Raw genomic sequence first — 27,892 nt, forward strand, 5'->3', positions numbered from 1 at the left:
CAACAAAACGACGGTTGGAGGAGGAACGCCTCATCTTCCGGCTAGGAACTCTCCAACCACAAGGGATGAACTCGGGTTTCACCAGTTTCCTCATTTCCCCTCCCCCCACCTTGTCTCAGTCAAATCCATCGAATTCAGCACCGCCTTCCTAACCTGCAATCTTCTTCCCGACCTCTCCGCCCCCACCCCAGTCTGACCTATCACCCTCACCTTGTCCTCTTTCCACCTATCACATTTCCGACGCCCCTCCCCCAAGTCCCTCCTCCCTATCTTTTATCTTAGCCTGCTGGACCAACTTTCCTCATTCCTGAAGAAGGGCTAATGCCCGAAACGTCGATTCTCCTGTTCCCTAGATGCTGCCTGACCTGCTGCGCTTTTCCAGCAACACATTTCCACCTTTGAAATAACGGCCAATCCTCCATTTGTCTCCATTTACCCACCAAACCCAGATGCCAGTTTTTTTTGTGATTCATGGATGAGGTCTCCCAAATCCTTCTGTTCAGTATCTTTTTGCAGACTTTTTTCCATTTAAGTAATACTCAGCTCCTGTATTCTTCCTACCAGAGTGCATAATCTCATACTTCCCTACACTCTACTCTATCTGCCCAGGTATTTTCTTAATCTGTTTATATATCTCTCTGCACACTCACCACTAGCCTTCTCATCTTTTTCTGTGTCATCCACAAACTTGTTTATAGTATATTAATTTTGATAACCCCAAGTTATAATAATCATTGTGACTTTTTTGTCATCATCAGTCCCTTTGAACTGAGGATGATGTCTGTCATACTCGATGTGTCTTCAGGTGACAGACGAGCCCAGTATTTGAGCAACACGTTCTTCCACTTTTGGGCACAGTTGCATGGGGAAATGGAATTCACAGCCCAGTTGGCTTCATTCTCCTTTCTCTGCTTTCACTGTTGCACCTCGTGACTGAATTGTTCAGAGAGGTGGATATCTGGTTATGTGGCCTCCCCATTCAGCAGTCAGTTAAAAATCAATAACCACCTTCTATCTCTCTGACCAGCAGTCCAGTATTCAATTTAGGAAGTAAATGTAATTGTTGGCATCTCCCCAGTTAGACCAAGATTAAGTTTCTATGCCCCAATCTATCCACTGGTAATCTATAGGATATAAATGGTGAGCCATTATTACATCAGGCATATTGAGGTTCTATAGCTCCCTTGAGGAGACATATAGCCTCCTTCTGAGTTTGCTTGATGCAATATACATAGAACATAAGTGTGTGCTGTTCCATGGACATGTTGACTGAGTTCTGAGTTTCTAGTAACTGTTGGGTGGAATTGGAAGCTTTGAGGTTAATTTGCATCATGTGATCTCTGATATATTAGTTAAGCAAAATTCAGTTTACAATATCAACGGGAAGGTATAGCTTTTAAAATAATTTATGATCTCTCTTCATGTCTTGTGGACAAGGCTGCTAGTTTGAGGATAATGGTGTTGCCTCTACAACCCTCTAGGGTAGAGAATTCAAAATATTCGTCACCCTCTTGGTGAAGAATCACTCCTCATCTCAGTCTTAAATGGCCTACTGCTTATTCTGAGATTGTATCCCATTCTTTTAGACCCCAGAGAGAAAATATCCTTCCTGCACCTACACTGTTGGGTTGTATCAGGATTTTGTATGCTTCAGTAAGATCACCTTAAAAATAAGATATTGTGATGTTGAGTTGGAAGCCTTTTTCCATGTCAAAGGATTCAGACCAAGATGTTCTTTCCCTTGTTTTGGTAACTTTCACCTACTGTGATTACAGAAACTGTGTTTCCTTTGGGTGCAATATAATTATAGAATTATATAAAAATTGAGCCACAGCACCAAATGTGTATTGTAGACTTTTTGACAATACATTTTCACATGTAACAAAGCACCATCACTCCTTACATGCAAATCGGCAGCTGTAGACCTGACTGGTGTCTTTTATGCAGCTAAGATCCACTCACAGCAGGTCTTACCAGCAACATTTTAATATCTTATAACTGTCCAGGGCTGAGTTTTCATGCAGGTGCTCTCCAACTGGACTTAGGGAAACGTAGGACCTTTTTACACTGGCTGCTGTTTCTAACTCTCACAGTCCAGGTCTTGCATATTTTTTTCTGTCATTCTCACTTCAACAAAATTTGATCATTTTAAGGGAAGCTTTCTTCACTCCCGAGTGCTCTACCTGAATGATATTTACTTGCTTCTTGAAGCCACCTGGGAGGAATATAGATTGTCAAGTTATTGTGTTAGCCAAATGAAGATCGAACTGCTCAGTGATTCATGTTAGGCACCAGAAGATACATTACCTGCTGTCACAGTACACATTAAAGCAAGCATAATAAATCTTTACCGTAACTTGTCTAAGTATAAAATGATCAGGGAAATCCATCGTGCATCCTTTGAGTTAGCACGATATCTTTATTTGTCTTAGAACCTTAGAACCCCCTATAGTGTGGAAAGAGGACATTCCGCCCGACAAGACTGCACAGACCCTCCAAACAACATTCCACCTGGACCCATCTCCCGATCCTATCCTTGCAACCTTGCATTTCTCATGGCTGATGAACCTAATCTACACATTCCTGAACACTATGGGCAATTTAGCAATTTAACAATCAATCTAACTTGCATATCTTTGGACTATTAAAGAATTCTCTGAATCGCCACTCACAGAATAAATTATGTATTTTGATGTTTACTGTTATACATGATAGGTTTAACTGAAGGAATGTGAAAAACATTTGAATTAGGTTTGTTCTGTGCTTTGTGTCTGGGGGCTATCATGCACAGCCACCAGCCTGTGCCAGTTCTGGTGAAGGTGAGTAACACACACATTTGGTGCTGTCACCACTTGTACCAGATTGTAGTGTAGGTCTGAATATCTGCTGTGCTGCTGTTCTGTCTGCATTCATCAGGGAACCAAGCAACACGTACTAATAGCAATGTGCAATTAGCCTCCAGTGCTGAAAAGGAAGCCTTACTGAGTGACAGCAGGTAGCTGTGGAATGCTACTGTTTCAATTCTGAACAAGATGAATGGAGCCCTAGGGCAGACAATGCACTCCAGGGTCTGAGATGCCTTAATGGTGGAGGTAAAATGAGGAAAGACCTAAAATTTCTTTGGAGGCCTTTAGATGCTTATAGGGCAACTCCTCGAAGGGTGGGAGGGAGGTCACTTCCTGGTACCTGGAAATTGAGGACCTGGCAGCAATGGCAGAAGAAGTCTAAAGACCCTCTATAGGTTAATAAATGCATCTTCACATTGCCATCTCCTACCCACTGCTCCACCAAGCTCTCATGCTGCTCAATGTACCACATCAACAAACATCACCAGCCCCTGGCACTCAGGTCTCACACGTAACACTCACAGTCTCTACACCTTATCCTCACACACCTACCAATGCTGCGAACCTCAGACCAATCCCACTCACTGACTTCATATACCTTTGTTATGACACGTGATAAACACACCTGCTTAACTTAAAGTAGTAAAACAAAAAAGATTTATCCTGTGCAGTAATCTGTGAAAATTCAAGAGGCCAAGCACTTTTTAAAATAAAAATTAACAACTTTATTTCTTAAAGTATAACAGAGAATAATTAACTAACAACTATTTACAAATCCTTCATCTAACCTACATTTTACTTTCCCCTTCTACAATACTAGTCCGATAAAACCCCCAATTAAGATTTACTAAACAAAACTTCTTATTCCAAAACCAGGCAGCTTTCAGTTTTCTCTGTATTCCTATCTTCTTTTCTTCACAGGTTACTGATCGATAAAGGTACCTTTAAGAGAGCTATTTTTCTGCGCAGTGTGCAGATGTCTTTGGCTTGGCAGTTCTCCTCTCAACTGTTCAATTTTCCCTGGTCTTATATCCCCAAAGCATCGGATTGTGTAATTGGCTTTTAAGATTGTCAATATACTAAATTCAAACTGGATTGGAGTTTGGTATAACTTAAATTGATTGGCCTAATTTGAATCTTTTTTGTTGTTTCCAGGCAACCAGCTAATCTAGCTACCCCAGTAGGTGGACCACATGTTTACAATGTATCTTATTCAGAACACTTGGTGCTGTCAGGTAGTTTTTGCTAGCTTTTAAAACTTACTTAAAGGTACAGTGCACTCACATTTTCATAACATATTGGCTTCTGATGGCTGCATGTGCAGAAGTGGCTATCATAACTGGTCAATGCTGTGATCTGTGTTAGTGTGGTAACTACCATGCACAGAATGTCAGAATAGTGTAGCTTAAAGGGAACGTTGCCTCCAGCTATTCACCTAGGAGAGGCATCTTACCCAACATATTGCTAATCTTCTCCACTACATAAAGGAAAACAAATGGTACACAAGACAACAGACCCAGCTGAGAAACAAAGACACCGCCATCCTCAGCTCCATGCTTGAAGTGTTTCACCCCAGCATGGGGTCTGTTGCCAAGCTGGGCCCATGGCATTCAGCGTCCCTTAGCACACTGAGGGTGATAATATGTTCCTGCCTGTTCTCAACTGCCAGCTTATACTGATTCTACTACCTGCTGGAAAATACATGCTGCAGATAGTGACAGTATGAACCTCCTGCATTTCATCCCACTGTTAATTGTACATTCATTGTCGGAGACAGACAGGTTACTGAAACTTTTCATCTTGCACTCATTAGGCCAAAAGCAAGAATGGCAAATTTCAAATGATCATAATTGGGTATTGCATCTGTTGTGATGAGGTTGGCAACATGAAAAATTTCAATGACCTCTCTGACTTTGCAGCAATATTCAAGCTCTGTATTACCAACTGGCTATTTATTTAATAATGTTTAATTGTATACAAGTAATGTGTACTAACTGGGATTTATATGTGGGTCTGCAAATAAAGACTGAAAAAATGGGCTGTGAGTTCGAATGTATATGCTTGTAATAAGCAACACTGTAAATAAATGCTTACAACAGTATGAAATGACTGGGTCCAGTTCTACCCTTCACAAACTGGATTTCTAGAATATAACACCCACTACTCACAACAATCTTCCCATTTTGCTTTCCTGCTTTCAGACACTCAAGATCTGTTGCATGCCCAGCCCTAGCACGGGCAGGAGGAGGAAAAGTGCAACACCTCAGCATTGAAAAAGAGGACAAGTCACTTACGCAGACATGGTCATGCACATACATCAAAGGCTAGTATAGAGTTGGGGTTGGGGTATGATGAACTACAGGGAGTAATGGAGCTGCAGTCTTGCCATAACTAAAGGACGGGTTGTTTGCCAATGGACGGCATGGTCACAGATGAGATCTCCAACAGGAGGACTTATCCGAGGAATTTGATGGTATATGGACAGAAGAAAGCTGATGGATATGTGCACCCAGTTGTTAAGTGTATGGTTTGGCCTGTCAGACTGCCTCCTGTCACTATCAAGAAGCATGGAAGAGTCCAGCTCCAAATTAGCACAGAGTTTCCTGCACAGCCTCCCTTCTCAATAACTTTTCCACCATCTCTGTTGTGCTGTAACAGAGGCATTGCTACTCAATCCCCTGTACCTTTTGCTTGCTTTGTATAGGGAGATCACCCAAATCCTCTGGCCTGCAGAGAATTGAAATCAGGAACTCAAAAAAAACACCTTCAAAGGCAGAACAGAGTACTTCAATGGCATTTGCAATAGCAGGCAATATTTTAAGTGATCTTGTCTGAAGATTACCTGAATCTTTACATAATTCCAGGGTTGCACCACTCCAGCAGCTGAACACTTGTTCATTGGTGACTGTTAAGTAAGTTTATCCAATGGACCTGGATGGTTTGAATTTTGGCGTGAGTACCACATCAGCTAACTCAGCTGTGCAAAGTCATGACAGAATGGGGTTTGGAGATTTCTGGCATCTGCAGGGAGATGCCTAGACCAGCATTTTTTCCCACGATGGTGCAGCCACTGGCTTTCACTGAATGTGAAATTTAAAATTCAACTTTTGTGTCCGTCATTGCCACATGCCTTACTCTAAACAATCAAGAGGGACTTCACAGGCCAGGCATAGCAATCAAGCAATGAAATGTAGATTTAAATTTAATGATATGTTTCTTAATTATATTCATAGAGGTATTAATTGTCTTAACATATAAACATTTGCCAGGTGGGGTTCAGGGAAACATGATTGAGATATAAAAAATTATGAGGGGCATAGTCCTTGTTGCAGGGATTAATACCTAGGAGTTACAGATTTATGACAAGGGGATTTAGGGGGTTATGAGGAAAAGCTCTATCACTCAGAGAGTTATGGGAATCTGGAACTCACTGCCTGTAAGAATGGTCAAAGCAGAAACTCTTATAAACATCTAAAACATATTTCAATATGGTCCTGTGTTGCCAAGGTACACAAGGCTTTGGGCAAAGTGCTGGAATATGGGATTGGAATAATTAGGTGCTTGTTTTTGATGGGTCCAGACTTGATGGGCCAAAGGGCCTTTCTCTGTGCTGTACATCTCTATGACTCCAAGACGTATGTACAAACATACAAGTATACAGACAGACATCTGGACACATGAATTAAGAGTACAGTCAGTCCTTCTATAACACAATGGTAGCGTTCTTGTGCAACCCTGTGTTGTAGAAAAATTGTGCTTTAGGAACAGTGCTGAAAGTGTTGGTGCCGTAATCGCATTACAGCCAACACACGTTCTAAACGTTCGCGCTGTAGAAACAGCAACCCTAATTCGTCAATCATGTTGCAGCAAATTCGTGTTGATAAAACGCTCATTATAACATAATGACCTGTAGTGCATTCGGTCCATCAAACTGTTTCGTCATTCAGTCAAGTCATGGCTGATATGATTGGCCTTAACTCCACAGCTGTGCTTGCTTCAAACTCCCTTAATAATCAAGAATCTGTCCATAACTGCCCACACAATATTCAATAACCCTGCCCTTTGTCACTCTCTGGGAAAGAGACTTCCCCAGACACACAACTCTCTGAGAGAAAAGAAATTCTCATCACTGTCACAAATGAGGAACCCTTTATTGTTAAACTGTGTCCCCTTGTTCCAGTCTCTCCCACAAGAGGAAACATCCTTTCAGCATCCACTCTGTCAACTCCCCTCAGGATCACACCATGCTTCAATAAGATCACTTGTCAGCCTTCCAAACTCCAAAAAGTACAGGCTCAACCTATACAACATTTCCTTATAAGGTAATCATTACTTGTTTTACACTTTTGCTTGTACATTGCACTAACTCTACAAAAACATATATTTTGTGCATGAAATGATTCCATAAGAGTCAGAAGCCTTACTCTAACACAGCATGAGTTGCAGCCTCCGAATGATAGCGATAGAGAAGCAGACAGTGATCCACTCGAAATACGCTCCCTCCCTTTCGAAGATTTTCATAAAAGAATAATAGATCTTCAGGGACACCCTAGAGAAATAGATTGGTAAGAATTTCATGAGAACCTTGAGTATATAAGTCATATAAAACCTTAGAGTTTTAACAGTAATGCTCAAACATCTGCTTCAGACATTGTTGTATTATTCAGACAATGTTGCAGGGCAGCACGGTTGGCTCAGTGATTAGCACTGCTGCCTCAGAGCACCATGGTCCCAGCCTTGGGCGGCTGTCTGTGTGGAGTTTGCACATTTTCCCCATGTCTGCGTGAGTTTCCTCCGGGTGCTCCGGTTTCCTCCCACAGTTCAAAGATTAGGTGAATTGGCCATGCTAAATTGCCCATAGTGCTAGGTGCATCAGTCAGAGGGAAATGAGTCAGGGTGGGTTACTCTTCGGAGGGGTTGGTGTAGACTGGTTGGGCCGAAGGGCCTGTTTCCACACTGTAGGGAATCTAATGATTCTAATAAATTATGATCATTGAATTGAGCTTTCAAAAACTACCATGGGGTAGTTCTTAGTGAAGACATGATACTTTCAAATGTGTAGAAGACTGAGCCTCAAAATTGCCCTGAATGGATATTCATAATTTGGAATGGCTTTGTCTGGAACTGTCGACATTAGAAACATAAAGGCCAATAACCAAAGCATGGCGCTCACTGGCAACTGGAATGCATTATTTCTTGCATCATGCTAATGCAACTGATCTGAAGGAATATTCAAAAGGCTAGACTTAGTGGCTAACTCTGAATAAATGTCAATAGCCGTTATATATGCAATCATAATTCATGGGGTTTTGCACTGGAGGCTTCTGTCAGTCAATTATTTATGAACAGGGAAAGTAAATGTCTGTCCTCTTCACCATTCAAACTGAACGTTTGATAGTGGGCAGTGCACAGTCCAATGAGGACGTACCAGTTAAAAGATTTAATTCAATGCCAAATCAGGTACAGCAAGCAAAAGTTGATTAAATTAGATTAGATTAAATTACAGTAATAAAAAGATATATTTCACTTCTGTTGTTTTGTTTCGAATCTCCAACAATAATTAAAATCTGAAGCAATGGGAGCGTACATTTATAAGCAAATTTTCAGTGACTGAGAGGTTGTTGACAGTAATTAAGACTTACGCTGCTATTAAAAGGCATTTACATTATAATTGACAAGCCGTAATGTTTTCTGGCCAGCTTAATCTGTATGTTAGTTCTCAGCAAACAACTTCATGCCATTTCATGTATCAATTAATTGCACAGTCTCTGTAGAGGTAAGGCATTGTTAAGAGTAATTTGTGGATTTATATGTTTAATTCTACATTTACAACTGCTGAAATTTGATATCTGATTTTCATTTTAATAAGTAGATGTACTATGGTAGGTAAAGTAACATGAGATAGTAGCCAGAGGAGCAGATACATTCAGTTAAATTTGTGGTGGGTGTTGTAAATAGTGGTTTGCTCTGTCCACTGTTTGAAGAAAAAGTTGTAGAGAGTTGCAGCTAATTTAAGACTAGATGTGGGAAAGCAGTTTCATAAAATCAAGGCAATAAAGGGATCGATAGAGTTTATGAAGAGGTCAAGCAGTTGGTTGTCGTTAGGATATAAGTAGAAGCTGATCTCATGCGTGTGGATGTTGTTAAAAAGCAACGTGTTGAATAGGAAGTGGAGAGAAGCCAGGTCTGGATCCTTGGGCAATTTCCAAACTGAGACGAGAGGGAATCACATTGCTGCTAATGCTCTGTCCATAAACACATGGGCAAGTCTGGTACCATATGCAAATGTTCCACATTGAGTTGGACAATAGAGGAGGGTATGTTTTGAGGAGGCCAGTATGTCTGGCCATCTCTATATTTGGAAAAGAAAATGAGGAGGGAGAATGAACATGTCAGAGAAAGTTGTTCAATTTTTGTTCACTCCATTTCTGTGCTGTGGTCAGGGCAGAATCTTGAGTAAAAGGATAGAAACAAGGAGGTGTCAAAGAGATGGGGATGGGCCTTAGAGACACAGATTGTTCAAGGACACTGGGGAGGAAATGGAGCCTTGTGCCTAGTATCACTTGCAGGTTAAGAATAGACTAATGACATGTCCTTAGGCTCCTGCCAAAACCACTCTATAACTTCACACAAGAGGTTGCCAGAAGCAATCCAGTTTGGGTCTGCTTTCAGTTTTCTATCTGAGAATAGACCTGAATTGCTATTTTGAAGGTTTAGAACTCTCAATATAGGGATTCAACAGCTTTGAACATTAAATTTGTCTATAAGATGTTCCTGTTTCTCTCATTTCTTAAATTGAGAAGCATAAAGCTTGTAGTGTGTCATTGATTTCATGAACATTTTTGAGATACGTTCTTTAGCACAGATATGGTCTGGTAAGAGTATATTGCATTTGAGGGCATTGACTAATTTTCTAATTGCCTCATCAAGAAAAACAAGAATAATAGAAAAAAGTTTCTTTATTCCTTGCCAATGCTCAGTGATTTTAGTACCAATCTGTTAACCATCCAACAGATCATAGCAAATACTTAAGCTGCTAGGTGTATCTGAGACTTGGATCACTTAAAGTACAGGTTGAGAAATGAATTCTCTCTGTGCATCAAATGATATTATTGAAAGAAAGGTGGAGGGTTTCATTCCCAGCATGTTCTTTGGACAAACTGACCTTGATTACAACAGGAATGGACTGTAATGATAATATATCACAGCCAGCTTTCCCTCCCTCTCTTCCTACAGAGCATGTGTTGTATCTCAGTAGTCCTGACACTTTTGAGCTGGGTCTGTAAGTCTTCATTCTCAATCTTGGCATGCTGTCTGCGTGTGCATCAATTACTGCACTTTTCTGTTTACATCAAAGAACCAGTAACTACCCTTCACGCAGCATCAGTCCTAATTAAAATAAAATTCCTTTGTAGCAAAATTTATTTTAGTGCTTGGCATTTTAATCCTTTTGAAGTATGACGTTAATGAATCTCAGTGATACTGTAGAACCATTAACAAAACATAAACATTCAGAAAATAGGTCTTGTTGATAAGGCACACACTGGCTTCTTTCAAATTTGAGTGAGAGTTTTTTTTAATGGGGAGAATTTAGTCTACAAAGATTATGCAGCTTTAGAATTTCCCCCTCTTGTTTAACCCCACTCTGGGCCATTGATTTAAAAGTTCTTATCCTCACATTTAAAACCTTCCCTCCTAAGGGCGGCACGGTGGCACAGTGGTTAGCACTGCTGCCTCACAGCGCCAGAGACCCGGGTTCAATTCCCGCCTCAAGCGACTGACTGTGTGGAGTTTCCACGTTCTCCCCGTGTCTGCGTGGGTTTCCTCCGTGTGCTCCGGTTTCCCCCCCACAGTCCAAAGATGTGATTGGCCATGCTAAATTGCCTGTAGTGTTAACTAAGGGGGTAAATGTAGGGGTAAGGGTGGGTTGCGCTTTGGCGGGTCGGTGTGGACTGGTTGGGCCGAAGGGCCTGTTTCCACACTGTAATGTAATCAAAAATTTCTCCAGTTCCTCAAGCAACCTTCTGAGTACCTGACATTTTTGCAACTTTGGCCTCTAGTCCATCCTGATTTCTACTATTCCACCACTGGGCAGCATGATAGCTCAGTGGTTAGCAGGGTTGCCTCAGCTCCAGGGATCTGGGTTCGATTCCAGTGTTAGGCGACTGTCTGTGTGGAGTTTGCACATTCTCCCCATTTCCTCTGGGAAATTTCCTTGTGGATTTCCTCTGGGCGCTCAGGTTTCTCCCCATATTCCAAAGTTGTGTAGGTTAGGTGGATTGGTTATGCTAAATTGCCTGTAGTGGCCAGGGATTTGCAGAATAGGTGAATTAACCATGGGAAATGCAGTGTAAAAGGGATAGGATAAGAAGGTGTGTCTGGGTGGGATGCTCTTTGGAGGGAAGTGTGGGCTCGATGGGCTGAATGGCCTGCTTCCACACTGTAGGGAATCTATTCTATGGAATTTTTTGGAATTCTCTTCCCAAACCTCCTTTTTCTCCAGCACCCACTCACTCTTCCTTCAAGACATTGCTCAAGTCAACTTACTTGACCAGGTTTGGGACACCCTCCCCCATGTCTCCTGCACTGGCTCAGTATCAATTCCTGTCTGATTATGTTCCAGTGAAACATGTTGGGATGTTTCACTGCATTGAAGATAGCAGCTAGGTACAAGCTGCTGCTGATGAAATGTTAACAGCTATTTTCTAGTTCACCATTAACATCACCATTTAGTTAGCCCCCAAGATAATGTAGTGTCAAGGTTAACTGTACCATGATAATATCAGATCACATCAGACTGAGTACTGATGGAAGAAGGTATGAACAAAGTCTTTCTCGACCATACTTGTGTATATAGTTTATAGTTAATAAGAGTTAGTAGCTTGCACTTGCCTTATATTCGGTCTTTGTTGTTCCTGAGATACCACTAATGATGACCTCATGGTTTGATATGGAAGCACATCCAATACTGTCTCTCCCATCTGGTAGACAACAAGGGAGAACACCACTGATATGGTGTGGGGAAGGGTATGGGCAGAGGGGGACCCCACACAATGTGACAGAATTCCAGCTCCATGGAAGCGGGTTGGTCTATTCTGCTGAGGTTTTGAGGCTGGCCCTTTAGCTGAGATTCCCCAACCAGTCTCAATGGTGGCAATTGAGGCAGTTACTTCAATGTGGTCCAAGGGGAAAATGAACCAAATCCCACTGCCCAGATGTTATTGCACACTTAAATCGAGTTTTATTAAAAATTTAATTTTGCTAGGTACCCCCAAGTATTATTTCAATCTATTTAAATGTACACCTTTAATGCTGCAGTGTCACCAATGTTTTAGCTAATTCAATAAGGAACTTGGACCATTTTAGTTTTTTCTAGCTAGCTGCAACAAATAACTCACCTCCTGACTCCCCAGTATACAGACCAAGGGTGTCATGCAATACTCTGTACTTGCGTGGTTCTAGCAATACTCAAAAAGCTTGACACCAACTAGGACAAAGCAATCCAATTGACTGTCACTTCATCTACCACTCTCAACATTCATTCTCTCCACAGGATGTACCACAATCACTTACTAAGGTTTCTTCAATAGCACCTCTCATACTCACGTTTTGTCCCAAGTACAAGGACAAGGGCAGCAGATGCATGGGAACATTATTTCCTGCAAGTTCCCCTCCAAGCTATGCATCAACCTGACTTACAGCCATAATCAATGTACCCACATTGATGTTGTGTCAAAACCCTGTTAGCATTGCATCTGTACATCATATTATCTACAGCGGCTCAAGAAAGGTTGCTCACCACCACCTTTTCAAGAGCAATCAGGAATGGGCAATAGTAAGTCTGAGATTCCCACATCTGTGACAAGAATATTCTTCTTAAAAACATCCAAATTAATAGATAGCCAAACCTGTGGCCTTTTCTTTGAATTTTATTCTGTGTGGGCAGCTATACTCACTTTTCCACCTTCATCAAACTTTCCAACGTAGTCAAACCATTTTCGAGAGCAGAACCAAGTTGGCATGATGACAGTAGGACCATGGGATGTGAACACCTATCAAGAGAAAAAAGTGCTTGAATAAAGAATTTGTGAATTAGCATTTCTGTCATGGAGCAGACATGAATCGTTCTTTTCTGAGGTTTACCAGGGATGCACAATGAGTTTTGTTACTTATAAAATGGGACTCTTTCCATCATTTCACATCAGATCTTCATCTATTCATTGCTGCTGAGAGGTAGGTGTAGGGCCTGTACCCACATAGCTGTGAATACCCAACGGCAGAAGATGCCATCTGTCCTATGTGTGATCCAACCCGAATACCTCTTCATCTCTTCTTATCTCAGCTCCGTGAACCATGTTAAAAGGTGTTGCACTGGAAAAGCACAGCTGGTCAGGCAGCAACCAAGGAGCAGGAGAGTTGACATTTTGAGCATAAGCTCCTCATCAGGAATGACGCACAGACTAGGTAGTGAACAGACTAGATGGGGTATTAATCTGCTATTTGCCCAGAACTGTGCCATTGATTGCCAGTATTATTTGAATATCATCAGAATCCTCATTTCAAAAATCAGGACAATTAGAGAAAAAGATGCATTGCTCTCAAAGTACACCCATGTTCTGCACGTACTGCAGTTGCTAGCTAATGCTAACTATGGTTCACTAGGTGAAATTTAACTCTGATTCCTCTCCTATTCAGTCTTTTTTTAATTGTGTGAGCCTTTAACATTAGAGATGACCCTTTGGATATCAATTAAAAATGATTTTTCAGTCCTTATTGTAAAGGAAGTAAAGTTAATATTAGCCGTCCCATTGCGCTGTTGTGGAAATCAGCTACTTCCACCCAACCCAACTCAATTATCAGACACGAGATCTTCCCTGTCTAATGGCTTCAGTTCTCATTGGATAAATGCAAGGGAGCTCCCCATCTTCCTATCTCTTCATTTATTTTTAAAATTGTTTTGTTTAACTGTTATCTTTTGTTCACAATATTATCATCATAATCTGGAAAGTGAACGTTTGAATTCAATAAATATAAAATAATACCAAAGCAGCCAATAACTCTGACTGCATCTGTGATCAAACATTTCAACTGTCTGCTATAAATTGGGCACTTTTGCTAGAAACTATTTCATAAACCATCAATTTCACCGCTTTTGGGACTTTACAGGGTAGTGAACATTAACTTTTGTGAAGGCACACATGGAATATTGACCATCTGCTGTGTACCTCACTCGTGTATTTAACAGGTTAATGGAAAGGACGCATGGCATAAACTGCAAGTTCTTCTTTCTGCCAAAGATGTCTTTCACCTCTCATATGTCAACTAGTGTCCAAGAATAAGGCAGCAAGTGGTGCTATGTGGGATGAGTGTAGAATTTCACAGGATCGTTTCAGGGATGTTACATTGTGTCAAATTGCCTTCACCACTTATAACTTCATTCCTTTGCACTGTTCACCTCTGTATCTCCCCCAATTATTTCTTCAATGATAAGATCTGATTCCTTTTATAAAGAGAAATATTACTGAAGAATGGAAAGATCAGGAGAAAAATTAAAGTTCTTGTTCTTTGAAGCGGCATTTGTTTCTGATTCTTAATTCCTTAATATTTGTTCAGCTTTTCACGAAGTATCAGTCTACATTCATGACATCCATATTGCACGTGCCCCCCCATACCAGTTTGGAACCCAATCTGATCAAGGATTTTGGTATGTTGAGCTAGGAATTATGTTTCCAACCTCCTTGTAGCTTGGTGACTGCATAACATTGAATACACATCATTCTCGTTCAAGTTTCCTGAACCAGATGGAGCACATTTGAGAAACATTTGATCACACTGTCCCAAAACAAATTGTGGACACACTCCAGGTGACCTCATTAGGACAACTCCAGACACTAACTGCATAAGTCATAAATAAACAATGCTCTGATAAATTGCAGAGGAATAAACAGAGCTTTCTTATTAATGAGGCTGAGATTGCGAACTAGACAAAAAGGCGACTATGAAGAGAAGTCAGTGTGTGTGGTTTCCTTATTACAGTAGCAAATATACAAGTTATATTAGTTTTCATGTGTCACACAGTAATGGGCTACTGTACAGCAGAAAGAAACAACATGGTTACCCTCACAGCATTATACAGTCATGTTCAGATTAACTAGATTGCCTGCTTCCTCAGGCAGCTGGCCATATTGCTAATGCAGATCACATTAGTGATATCAATTAGAGTCATATAGCATGGAAACAAATCCTTTGGTCCAACTAGTCCACATCAACCATGTTCCCAAATTAAATAGTCGCACCTATCTGCATTGGGCCCAAGTCCCTCCAAACCTTTCCTATTCAGATATTTAGCCAAATGTCTTTTAAACATTGTAACTGTACCTGCATCCACCACTTTCTCTGGCAGTTCATTCCACACACGAACCACTCTGTGTAAAAAAAGTTGCCCTCAGGTCTTTTTAAAATCTTTCTCCTTTCACCTTAAAAATATATTCCCTAGTTTTGAACCCCCTCACCTGAGGGTAAAGGCCTAAGTTATTCACTTATCCATGCCCCTTACGAATTTATAAACCTCAATGATATCATCTCTCAGCTTCAGACACTACAGTGAAAAAAAATGGCAGCCTTTCTTTTATAACTCAAACCCTCCATTCCCAGCAACATTCTGGTAAATCTTTTCCAAGCCCTATCTAGTTTAATAATATTTTTCTTATGACAAGATGATCAGAACCACACAAAGTATTCCAAAATTGTGGCCCAACTGTTGGTAATGCTCATAACTGTGCATTAGAGACTGTGTGTTCAAGGCCTATTTGAAGTGCTTGAGCAGATAAGGGTATCCAGGCTTACAGAGATGGAGTGAGGAAAGTGCAGTAGAACAGCTGTGATCATAAAGATGGTGCAGCAGAATTGTGAGGCTGTCTGGTCCATTCCTATTTTTATTCCTTATATTTTCACACTCTGATACCCCAGGTTGAGACTTCAATGCAGCATAGAGGAAATGAAATGTCAAAATGTCTTTTGGCCGAGATGCTAAAGGTGAGACACTTGTTGAAATTTAATAGGCACCTGTTTTCAAGAAGAGCAAGGGGTTTCAGCTTGTTCTCCTGATAAATATTTATTGACAGAAGAACAACACAAAACAGAATATCTGGTCATTATACGTTGTGGGCAAATTGCCTCTCCCCACTTGCTGCTTTACAACGGGGTCTTTTTCACATTTAAGAAATGCTTCATTTTTTTCTATAAACTGTGTATGGATTTTAAATGATACATGTTCAAGATTTAACAAAATGGTGTGTAAAACATGTTGATGTAGCCTTTTCGTAAAGTAAAACCAACTAACTGATTATTTATCTCGATGCTGTTGGATTTTGTTAGCACAGAGAAGCTGCCTTATTTGCTCCGAACATAATACCGACCCAGAGCAAACAAGAGGGAAATATTGTGGACGCTGGAAATCTGAAATAAAAACAAAGAATGCTGGAAATGCTCAGTAGGTCAGGTGTCAACGACATGAAATGTTAACTCTTTGGGGCGGCACGGTGGCACAGTGGTTAGCACTGCTGCCTCACAGCACCAGAGACCTGGGTTCAATTCCCGCCTCAGGCGACTGACTGTGTGGAGTTTGCACGTTCTCCCCGTGTCTGCGTGGGTTTCCTCCGGGTGCTCCGGTTTCCTCCCACAGTCCAAAGATGTGCAGGTCAGGTGAATTGGCCATGCTAAATTGCCCGTAGTGTTAGGTTAGGGGTATGGGTGGGTTGCGCTTTGGCGGGGCGGTATGGACTTGTTGGGCCGAAGGGCCTGTTTCCACACTGTAAGTAATCTAATCTAATCTCTCTTCACACAATGCCGCCTGGCCTGCTGAGTGTTTCTAATCATTTACTGGGGATTTGTTTTATCAAAATGATTGCAAGTAAAAGCAACAAAACAATTCCTCAAAGCGTTATAATTAAATATATTTGTTGGAATAAGTACACTGGGTGGAGGTCTTGTGGTGCAGTGGTGAGCATCCCCTGCCTCTGAGCCAAAGGCTTCGTTTTTGAGTCCCACAACAGTAATTTATGGCCAAGTAACATGCATTGGTAATCCAACCAAATAGATGACTGTCAATCTGTCAATCTTTCTGTCACGCCTATGACCAGCAGTAAGCACACGAGCATCTCCTGGTCAGTCAAGCGTGTGGTTCCCCTCAAGCTATAGCTTCTGGCGGCAGGCGAGTGGCTTGTTCTAAGGAAATCTAGCTATAAAAACACACATAAGTCCATGCTTTGTCTGGCCCCTATGTCATTAGCATTAGAAGAGTAGAGTAGAGCTTGCTTTTTATTTGACATTTCTACCATATACAACTGATACAGTAAAACAGGACAGTGTTTCTCCAGGACTGAGGGTGCTACATGTGCAGCACAAACTACATACTTGTACACAGCATAAAGTGCATAAGAAGTGCAAAACACACAAGTTACAGTGTAACAGAAGAATGGTCAATGATAGACATTTCTCTATCATTGAATTCGAAGTCGTGCAAAGAATTTCAGATGGGAGAGAGTCCGATCATACTGTGTTAATGTGCCTGATGGCTTGGGGGAAGAACCTGTTGCACCATCTGGCCATGAGACACTATATACTCTGGTATCTTCTGCCAGATGGCAGGAGAGAGAAGGGTTTGAGTGAGGGGCGTGTGGTGTCTTCCACAATGCTCTTAACCTTTCAGATGCAGCGTGTGGTGTAAATATCTGTAACGGAGGGGAGAGAGACCCCAGTGATCTTCTCAGCTGTCCTCACTATCCGTTGCAGGGTCTTACAATCCAAGACAGTGAGAAAAGAAAAAGAGAGCTAGAAGATGAAATGTCTGAAAGCATAGTCCTTTCATCTCTAGAGTCTTAGTTCCAATGTTGCTGAGACAGCAAGCCCACAAACATAGGAGGTATTTAATTGGAATGAGTTCAGGGAGCCTCACTTAATGTACAATGGAGTTAATAACACATCTTCCACAAATTCACATTAATTAAGGAACCCACAATTCAACATATTAAACATAGAAAAATGACCCATTAGATTGCTGTACGCTGAATAATGATATAGGATGATGCCGTATTACCCAAAGCATGGTTCCAATCTGAAAAGTGCTCCAGTCTCTGGCATTATGTCATTCATCTCTCTGATCAGGCACAGAAAATGCACACAAAAAATCTTGATGCAAAAACTTCCAAATGGAAGGATAAACAGTTGAAAATGGTAACTTGGCATCTGACTTTGTTGGAAATAAATGTATATTGTCTCATGCAAAGTATCAGTGAGTTTTAAAGCATGTGCATTCTCACCACAGCATGACACCATTGCACAGCTTAACCCCCTCCAGGACATCTCCGGAACCATCAGGTTGGAATTGCTCTATGTAATACGTCAGCACATACCCTAACAAAGCAGACAATTCAGCCTGCGACTTCAGTCTGATTAACTAAGTCTAAACCCTCTATGCTAAGTCGGATAGAGAAGCAATGTCTCTGCTCCAGGCTGAAATGGTACAAAGACCCTGTTGTTTCAGTCATAAGAAAGATGCTAAAACCTTTTCAAACAGTTAACACACAACTACTTCTTTGTGAAGTGGACAGGAGTCTAAAATTGTTTGAATAATCAAGGGAAGCTACAGCCATGCGCTATACTGCAAACACAAGATCCTAATTATTTTGTTTGTACAAAGTATCAAATGTGGCTTGCATCATATTGACAATGTTGGCACCAAAATATTATCATCAGGAGGTTATGCTGGCAAATGGGACTAGATTAATTTAGGATATCTGGCCAGCATGGATGAAGGGTCTGTTTCCATACCGTACAGCTCTATGACTCTATGAGCAGAATTTCACTCCATGGGAGCAAGTTAAATGGTTGTAATCTGACGTGTTGAGGGCTTAGAGACTAAAGCAATGTTTGAGCAGCTTTGAAATTTTGTTTGAAATTTGGATTGAATTTTCCCTTACTACTTCCTTTATTTCATTCAACACCAGTAGATCTCTCAAAATTTGGCAAGTGTGAGCTGGAGTTTAATTGTAAAGACGTGATATACATGTCAGGTTGAACTGCATAAGGCTTATGAAATGAATGTTTTCCTGGAAAACTTGATCAAATTCAGCTTTTGTGTGTGGAATAGAGTTATCCAAGTACACAGAATACATAAGACCATAAGATCATAAGAAATAGGAGTGGACGTAAGGCCATTCGGCCCATCGAGTCTACTCCGCCATTCAATCATGGCTGATGGGCATTTCAACGCCACCTACCGGCACTCTCCCCGTATCCCTTAATTCCTTGCGAGAATTAAGAATTTATCAATCTCTGCCTTGAATACATACAGTCATAGAGTCATAGAGGTGTACAGCATGGAAACAAACCCTTCGGTCCAACTCGTCCATGCTGACCAGATATCCCAACACAATCTTGTCCTACCTGCCAGCACTTGGCCCATATCCCTCTAAAGTCTTCCTATTCAGATACCCATCCAGATGCCTTTTAAATGTTGCAATTGTACCAGCCTCCACCACTTCCTCTGGCAGCTCATTCCATACACTTACCACCCTCTACGTGAAAAGGTTGCCCCTTAGGTCCCTTTTATATCTTTCCCCTCTCACCCTAAACCTATGTCCTCTAGTTCTTGACTCCTCCACCCCTGGGAAAAGACTTTGTCTATTTATCATATCCATGCCCCTCATCATTTTGTAAACCTCTATAAGGTCACCCTCTCAGCCCCCAACGCTCCAGGGAAAACAGCTCCAGTCTGTTCAACCTCTCCCCATAGCTCAAATCCTCCAACCCTGACAATCTCCTTGTAAATCTTTTCTGAACCCTTTCAAATTTCACAACATCTTTCCGATAGGAAGGAGACCAGAATTGCAAGCAATATTCCAACAGTGGCCTAACCAATGTCCTGTACAGCCGCAACATGACCTCCCAACTCCTGTGCTCAATACTCTGACCAATAAAGGAAAGCATACCTTCTTCACCGTCCTATCTACCTGTGACTCCATTTTCAAGGAGCTATGAACCTGCACTCCAAGGTCTCTTTGTACAGCAACACTCCCCAGGACCTTACCATTACGTGTATAAGTCCTGCTAAGATTTGCTTTCCCAAAATGCATGATGCATTTCATGTCTCCCTAACTTTGTAGTGAGTTGCAGGTGTTTGAGGGAGGTTGCAGGAAACGCGAGCAGACTCTGTGGTAGCAGACAAGCAATTTGGACAGAGGTTTCTGAATTGAATTGAATTGATTCAGCTTTATTGTCACATCTGCTCTCATGAGAAGAGTGAAAACTTTACAAGTCACCACCTACAGCATCACAAAGGTACTGAGTTGAGATTCTTTGGTAAACATCCTTGGGGAAGAAAATTAGAAAAATAAAGAAATAAAGTGTCTAGCAATAAATTAGAAAAATCGAGAAAACAGAGTCCAGAATAACAATCCTACCAATGCAGGCCATGCCAGACTTCACCTCGAGGCCAGGAGTTTGAGTCCACGCTGAGGCCGGGAGTTCGTGTCCACGCTGATGCTGGGAATTTGAGTCCATGCTGAGGCCGGGAGTCGAGTCCACGCTGAGGCTGGAAATTCAAGTCCAATCTGAGGCCAGGAGTTCAGGTCCACACTGAGGCCAGGAGTTCAGGTCCACACTGAGGCCAGAAATCCGAGTCCACGCTGAGGCCGGGATTCGAGTCCACACTGAGGCCGGAAATCGAGTCCATGCTGAAGCCAGGAATTTGAGTCCATGCTGAGGCCGGGATTAGAGTCCATGCTGAGGCCGGGATTAGAGTCCACGCTGAAGCTTGGATTTGAGTCCACGCTGAAGCCAGGAATTTGAGTCCACGCTGAGGCCAGGAGTTCGAGTTCATGCTAATGCTGGGAGTTCGTGTCCACGCTGATGCTGAGAAATTGAGTCCATGCTGAGGCCAGGAGTTCGAGTCCACACTGAGGCCGGGAGTTGGAATCCACGCGGAGGCCGGGAATTTGAGTCCACGCTGAGGCCAGGAGTTCGAGTCCTCACTGAGGCCGGGAATTTGAGCCCAAGTTGAGACTTGGTGTTTGAGTCTACAGTGAGACCCTGAGTTTGAGTCCTTGCTGAGGCTAAGAGTTTGAGTCCGTGAGTCTTAAGGCAGCTCACCACCACCTCTCAAGGGGCAACTAGGGACAAGCAATAAATGGTTGGCCAGCCAGCCATGCCACATCCCAAGAGTAAATATTACAAGTTCTTTCACCCCAGGAATCAGTGCCTCTGCAATTAGCTCTCTTCCAGATTGGGCACCTCCTGCCTCTGAGGACATCCCATGCACCCACTCCCCACATGACCTTGCCAATAAGACAGGCAGACGCCCCCATCCCTCTCTTCTCTCTACTTCCCATGGGCCTCCCCTCCCAGCCCCACTGCACCAATCTACTCTTTGGTACTGGTGTGACTTTCTGCAGTGCCAGCACTATCCAATGCATAGGGGGTGCTACTGGGACTCCAGCGCTGCTGCCAATCTGATTGGAAATGAGCTTTCTGAGGTAGTACTTTGCTCAAGTGAGGGACAAATGTTTCACCTCCAGTTAATTAACATTTCTCAGAATCCTTATGGCTGCAGGGCAGCAGTGACTGACAGGGATACACTCCCAATCCAGCTTCCAGCTGGCAGAGTGGGAAATGTCATATTCCAAAAGTTCCTGGCCCAGATTCCTATCCATCCTTTACTGTCAACGTGGCTGATCACTCCTTTTGGAAACAGTTATTTTGGGAGGGCTTGTCTCTTGACTATCACTGTTGGCTGAAGTTTTGTCCCATTGGACCAACACAGCAAAAACAAATTGTGAATCATCCAGATGTTTTCACCAGCCCTGCTTTCTCCCCAAGTTTTCACACTATTTGGCTGTGTAGATAATGGAATGTCCCTATTAAATAAAATAACAGGTCTTTTGGGAAACTGAAAGCAATATTGGCCAACTGAGTGGCATGCGGAGAAAACTGGTCAAGTGAACACATGCTGGGAATTGGATCAGGCCAGACAGACAGGTATGCAAACTGGTTTCCCTGATTGGTTATATTGCAAAGGTTGCAATGAGACAGTGGAACTGAGATATTAAGCCAGGAAGCTTACAGCTGTCGAGCTGAACCATGCCACATAGGTATGCAAGCCATTCATCTTGGTTGACTATTGAATGGGTTGTTGAATAGAATAAAATAGAATGGCCTTTATTGTCATGTGCACGCGAATGAGTGCAGAGAAAAGTCTGTAATATTGCTGCTTTAGTGCCATCATTGGTACTATGTACCTAGGTACAGGCACGTTAAATTTTTGTTACAGAATTGAAAGAGTAAAAAACAAGTTTAACATAGGAATACAACATTTTAAAAAGTGCTCGACTTATTCAAAGTACAGAATAAGAATAAAACTATCTTTAAAAAGTCCTCATACCATTAGTCCTTTTCACTGAGTCCGGGATCCACACTGGGATCTGGCCCGGGACGTGCCTCCGGAACTCGCAGCATGGTCTCCAACTCGTCTCCCATGTGGAGCTGGACTCAGATTCATCCCTATTCTCCATTCCCTCCAGGGGTAAGTTTAAGAAGCTAAACGTTGGGGGTTGGGGAGTAGAAAAACTGCAGAAAAGAGTTAAAAAAAAGGAAAAGGCAAAGCAGAGGAGCTCAAGCTGCAGTGTCCTACTCTGTCACCACCTTGAGACAATGCTGCAAGGTTTCAGGTGGAACAATAGATCTGAGTTTCATTGGAACTGTTTTTGAGATAGCTTGGCCCCTGGGCTTGGCTCAATCAATAGGGGAAAGCACAATATCCAACACTGCCCTTTGTAACACCCTTCCTGAGATAGAAACTCAATTTAAACTATGCTAATTCCATTGTTATATCAAACTACTGATAAACTATTGTACTCGGAAATGACCCAGATAACTCATTAAAAGAAAACACTCAAGTCAGAGTAGTCCCTCACACACTCCAGAGAACATCAGGACCAACAGGCAGGAACCTTGGGAGCAGGAAGAATTGCCTCAGCTCCATTTTGACCAGCTCTAATCTGGAAAGTGTACACTTTTTAACATCTTGTGCTCCCAGTGCAGATTTTAAACTAGTCTGTGGTCATAGATGTTTAAGAACTGTAAGGTTACTTGGGATATTAGAGGAAAAGACTAGTTTTGTAAAGTTGAATATGTAATTATTGTGCGTTTCAACAATAATAAACCACATCTTATGGTAAACCATGTCTCATTATTAGTGTAAAATGAGTTGCACTAAGTAAGCAAGTAGATCCCTGGGGTGGGGGAGTCCAGAACTAGAGGGCAAAGGTGTAGGGTGAGAGAGGAAATAAGTAAAAAGGACCAAAGGGACAGCTTTTTCACGCAGAGGGTGGTGCGCGTATAGAATGAACTACCACAGGGAGTGATGGAGGCTGGTACAATTACAGCATTTAAAAGGCATCTGGATGGGTATATAAATATAAATAGAAAGGGTTTAGAGGGATACGGGCCAAGTGCTGGCAAGTGGGACTAGATTAGGTTAGGATATCTGGTCAGCATGGAGGAGTTGGACCTAAGAGTCCGTTTCCGGCTGTACATCTCCATGACTTTGTAACTCTATCTGACTGTACGAAAATGAAGCTTACCTTCATGGGATCTCAGTCATGCTTCTAAGAATACAGGCTGACCTGTATCCATTCTTTTGTGGATGTTTGATTATAAACTGCTGCAAAATGGTGTCATCTATGAAATCAGACAGACCCTCAAGAAACTGAGAGTCCATTCTGATGCATTTTTCAACTGCAGCCACATGCCTGATTTTCCACTTTTGCCAATTTATCCTTAGGCATTTGCCTACGCCGCACGCAGAACCAACTCATAACGATGTCTTCCAACTTCCAGAATTCTTTTGCTGCTGTACAATTATTTGCCTGCTCTGCAATTGTAGTGACTTTAAGGTTAATCTGTACTGATAATGTACCATTCCTACCTGTCACCACAGAGGTCAGGATTGGCAGAAACACAGTAAAGTGGTAGCAGTGGTATCACACGTTGATATTCACAGAGCTGAGCTGAGTAACTGACTTCAGTGGCGACTGCACCAGAATGAGTTTGAGATCCACAGAAAGGGTGCATTAAGTACAAAGAGTTTGGATTTTTTGGCTAAAAATTGGGAGTCAACTGATACATAAGGTATTTGACAAATAAACAATCTTTGTCCAAATGTTGGGGGTTGATTCTCACATGTGATTGACCATTACTTGAGTATATATAATAACACAAATAATACTTTATTTCAAAATTTTCCTTCAGAGAACACAGGAGAGTCAATCCTCCTGGCATCCCTCTGCTCTGAATGTCAGGTTGAGGTGTTCTGCTATTTCATTTTCCTGACAGGTGCAGAGAATGTTTAGAATTAGAATTAGGTTTCACTGTCACCTGCACTCAAGTACAAAAGTACAGAAGAATGGGTGAAAAGTATACCATGTCGTCACACATAGCACCTTCTTAGTACAAAGTATCTAGTTATAAACCTTCAACAGTAAAATAGATTAGGTACAAAAATAGAGAAATAAAGAAAAAAGCTAAAAGTTCTACATTACAGTTCTTCACAGTATAAATTAGGAAAATAAAGAAATATTTGGTGGGTGGTGAGGGCTCAGGTATGGGCAGAGGAAGGGTTCCTCCACCAATCATTTTGATGTCAGTTTATTCTGCTTTAGCGAGCTACATCCATTTTCTCCCATGTAAGTTTGACACCCGACCGTTCAGCGTAGAGGTTACCTTGTGAGTCTGTGTGGCTTTCTGTCCACCCTTCACATTCTCTGCCCCTTCTTCCCAAAGTGACCAAAGAATGTGTTTGACCCTCCCTATTACCTAGTCAGTTAAAATTAGCTCAACTACCATCTTTGAGACACTGCATTCATTTACAATCTGCTGTTTTCTAAATAGGAAATGTGTTATTTTTACTTGCTCAATAAACATCAGAACATCTTATATCCACAGCACCGGGATTAGCTGGAACTATTGTTTTAATGTAAATCTTGATTTTCATATTCAGTACAATGATGGCTCCTGGGTTTCTTGAAGGAGTTGGAAACTGTAAAATTTGGATTTCCTCTGAATTTCTATCATGTAAACTCAACTCTCGGCATGTCCCATGAGCTGCACTGGATTTACAAGTAAAAATAATAGATGAGGATTACTCATTCTTTACCAGTATCTTTAAAGATTGAGTGAATGCTCTGGGAAATAAAACACACCTCATTAATGAAGAATCAAATGACGTGCGGTCGCCCTTGACTCAACACAATGTGGTTTTCATAAAGTGATTGTAGAACTCTGGAGAGTAAACACAAGCACTCATTCTTATCTAAGTATCAGAAATAATTGGAATAGAAATTACATGTCTGACCGTTGGTGTGTAGTATAAGAAGTGACCTGAACTTTCAGGTCCAAAATGCTGTCCTCCATTGGGCTAAAATTGGCAGTAAATTCTGAACCAATGTGACCTTGCAGCAGTACAAGAGCATCATGCCCTTTCCTGTGAAATTCTTATTCAACTTGTTTACTCAGACCATTACAACAGCCCCATCATTTTTTGAAATTACACACAGCCAGCTTGATAAAAACTGCTCTAATTAAAGAAAACCTTGTACTGCCTTATCTTCACTTCTTGTTTGTTCCCGTGTCCATGTGCTCAATCTCAAATCAGTCCAAAGTATTTACCATCAATCAGTGGAGTGTTAGAAACAGATCCTCACCCCTGGTTTAAATGGCTTTCGTTTGCAAAAACAAAGGTTGAACAGGTCAACACCCAGTGTCACCTCCCTTTTAGCTCATAAAGGAAAAATGTCTCACAAAAGCCTGGGAGTGCCTTTACATTTTGTGAATTTTGGGAGTGGATCACATGACAGTGAGCACCTTGATTACAATGCAAAGAGACAGAACTGGTCTACTAAGTGTTAACTGAACCTCAAAGAAGGTCCGGTTTAACTCCCAGAGGTGTGTCAAATCATGTCTGAACAGGTTGATTTAAAAGAACTATATTTAGTTTCGACAATTTTAGAATGATGTTAAACGTGCCTCCAAAACTCAATGAACTGAAATGCTGGAACAACAGAATACGACTCCCTTGGTTTAAGATGGTATATAATAAAATGGAAGGCTGTAGGTAGTGTCCCTACCTCTGAGTCAGGAGCTACTGATCCAAGTCCCACATACCCCAGAAGCACGCCAAAACATTTCTGAGCAGATTGATTAAAAATATTTAAAATAAAATGGATCATTTTATAGTTCACGTAAGATTGCAAGACCTTTAAAAATACAAACTAATTCCAAAGCAAATACTCATAGAGTCATAGAAATGGACAGCATCGGAACAGACCTTTCTGTTCAACTCATCCATGCCGATCAGATATCCTAACCACTTGGCCCATATCCCTCTAAACCCTTCCTATTCACGTACCCATCTAAATGTTGCAACTGTAACAGCCTCCACCACTTTCTTTCCACTCTTACCCTAGACCTATACCCTCCAGTTCTGGACTCCCCAACTCAGGGAAAAGATCTTATCTATTTACCCGAGCATAACCCCTCATGATTTTATAAACCACCATAAGGTCAGTCCTCAGCCTCCGATGCTCCAGGGAAAACAGGGTCAGTCTATCCAACCTCTCCCTAACTACTCAAACCTTCTAATCCTGGCAATATCTTTGTAAATCTTTTCTGAACCCTTTCAAGTTTCACAACATTTTCTGATAGGAGGGAAGCCAGAATTGCACACAAGGCAGCCTTACCAATGTCCTATACAGCCGCACCATGACCTCCCAACTCCTATACTCAATGCTCTGACCAATAAAGGAAAGCATACCAAACGCCTTCTTCACTATCCTCTCTACCTGAGACTCCACTTTCAAGGAATATGAACCTGCATTCCAAGGTCTCTTTGTTCAGCAACACACCCCAAGACCTTCCTATTAAGTGTATAAGCCCTGGTCTGATTTACCTTTCCAAAATACAGCACCTCACATTTATTTCAATTAAAGTGTATCTGCCACTCCTCAGCCCATTGGCCCATCTGATCAAGATCCCATTGTACTCTCAGGAAAGCCCCTTTGCTGTCCATTACACCTCCAATTTTGCTGTCACCTGCAAACTTACTAACTATACCTCCGATGTTCACATCCAAATCATTTATATAAATGACAAAAAAACAGTGGACCCAGCACCAATCCTTGTGGCACTCCATTGGTCATGGGTCTCCAGTCTGAAAAACAACCCTCCACCACCACCCGCTGTCTTTACGTTTGAGCCAGTTCTGTATCCAAATGGCTTTTCTCCCTCTATTCCATGTGATCTAACCTTGCTAACTAGTCTACCATGAGGAACTTTGTCAAACTGAAGTCCATATAGATCATGTTCATTGCCTCATCAATAGTCTTTGTTACTTCTTCAGAAAACTCAATCAAGTTAGTAAGACATGATTTCCCATGCACAAAGCCATGCTGACAATCCCTAATCAGTCCCTGCCTATCCAAATACATGCAAATCCTGTCCCTCAGGACTCCTTCCAACAACTTGCCCACCACTGATGTCAGGCTCGCCAGTCTATAGTTTCCTGGCTTGTTCTTACCACCCTTCTGAAACAGTGGCACCACGTTTGCCAACCTCCAGTCTTCTGGGACCTCACCTGTGACTATCGATGATCCAAATATCTCAGCAAGAGGCCGAGCAATCACTTCCCTTGTTGCCCAAGGTGTTCTAGGAAAATCTGATCAGGTCCTGGGGATTTACCCACCTTTATACATTTCAAGACCTTCAGCATCTCCTCCTCTGTAATATGGACATTTTGCAAGATGTCACCATCTATTCGGGAAGAAAGTGAGGACTGCAGATGCTGGAGATCAGAGCTGAAAATTTATTGCTGGAAAAGCGCAGCAGGTCAGGCAGCATCCAAGGAGCAGGAGAATTGATGTTTCAGGCATGAGCCCTTCTTCAGGAATGAGGAAAGTGTGCCCAGCAGGCTAAGATAAAAGGTAGGGAGGAGGGAC

The 27,892-nt window shown here is 41.8% G+C and overlaps 1 protein-coding gene across 3 annotated transcripts in view; it reads right to left on the reverse strand.

Moving 5' to 3' along the window:
- b3gntl1 (UDP-GlcNAc:betaGal beta-1,3-N-acetylglucosaminyltransferase-like 1) overlaps window positions 1-27,892 on the reverse strand; it is a 328,308-nt gene that overhangs the window by 97,772 nt on the left and 202,644 nt on the right. For 2 of the 3 annotated variants that reach the window (XM_043714488.1, XM_043714490.1), the window contains 2 exons: window positions 12,803-12,898; window positions 7,271-7,395 (listed from right to left, as the gene is read on the reverse strand). In XM_043714488.1, the coding sequence (XP_043570423.1) occupies window positions 7,271-7,395; window positions 12,803-12,898 (221 nt within the window). Of the gene's footprint in view, window positions 1-7,270; window positions 7,396-12,802; window positions 12,899-22,284; window positions 22,335-27,892 lie in introns of those variants that run through there. The other variant, XM_043714489.1, reaches the window with a different exon arrangement.

This window comes from Chiloscyllium plagiosum, chromosome 24, assembly GCF_004010195.1.
Source record: "Chiloscyllium plagiosum isolate BGI_BamShark_2017 chromosome 24, ASM401019v2, whole genome shotgun sequence".
Lineage (NCBI taxonomy): Eukaryota > Metazoa > Chordata > Chondrichthyes > Orectolobiformes > Hemiscylliidae > Chiloscyllium > Chiloscyllium plagiosum.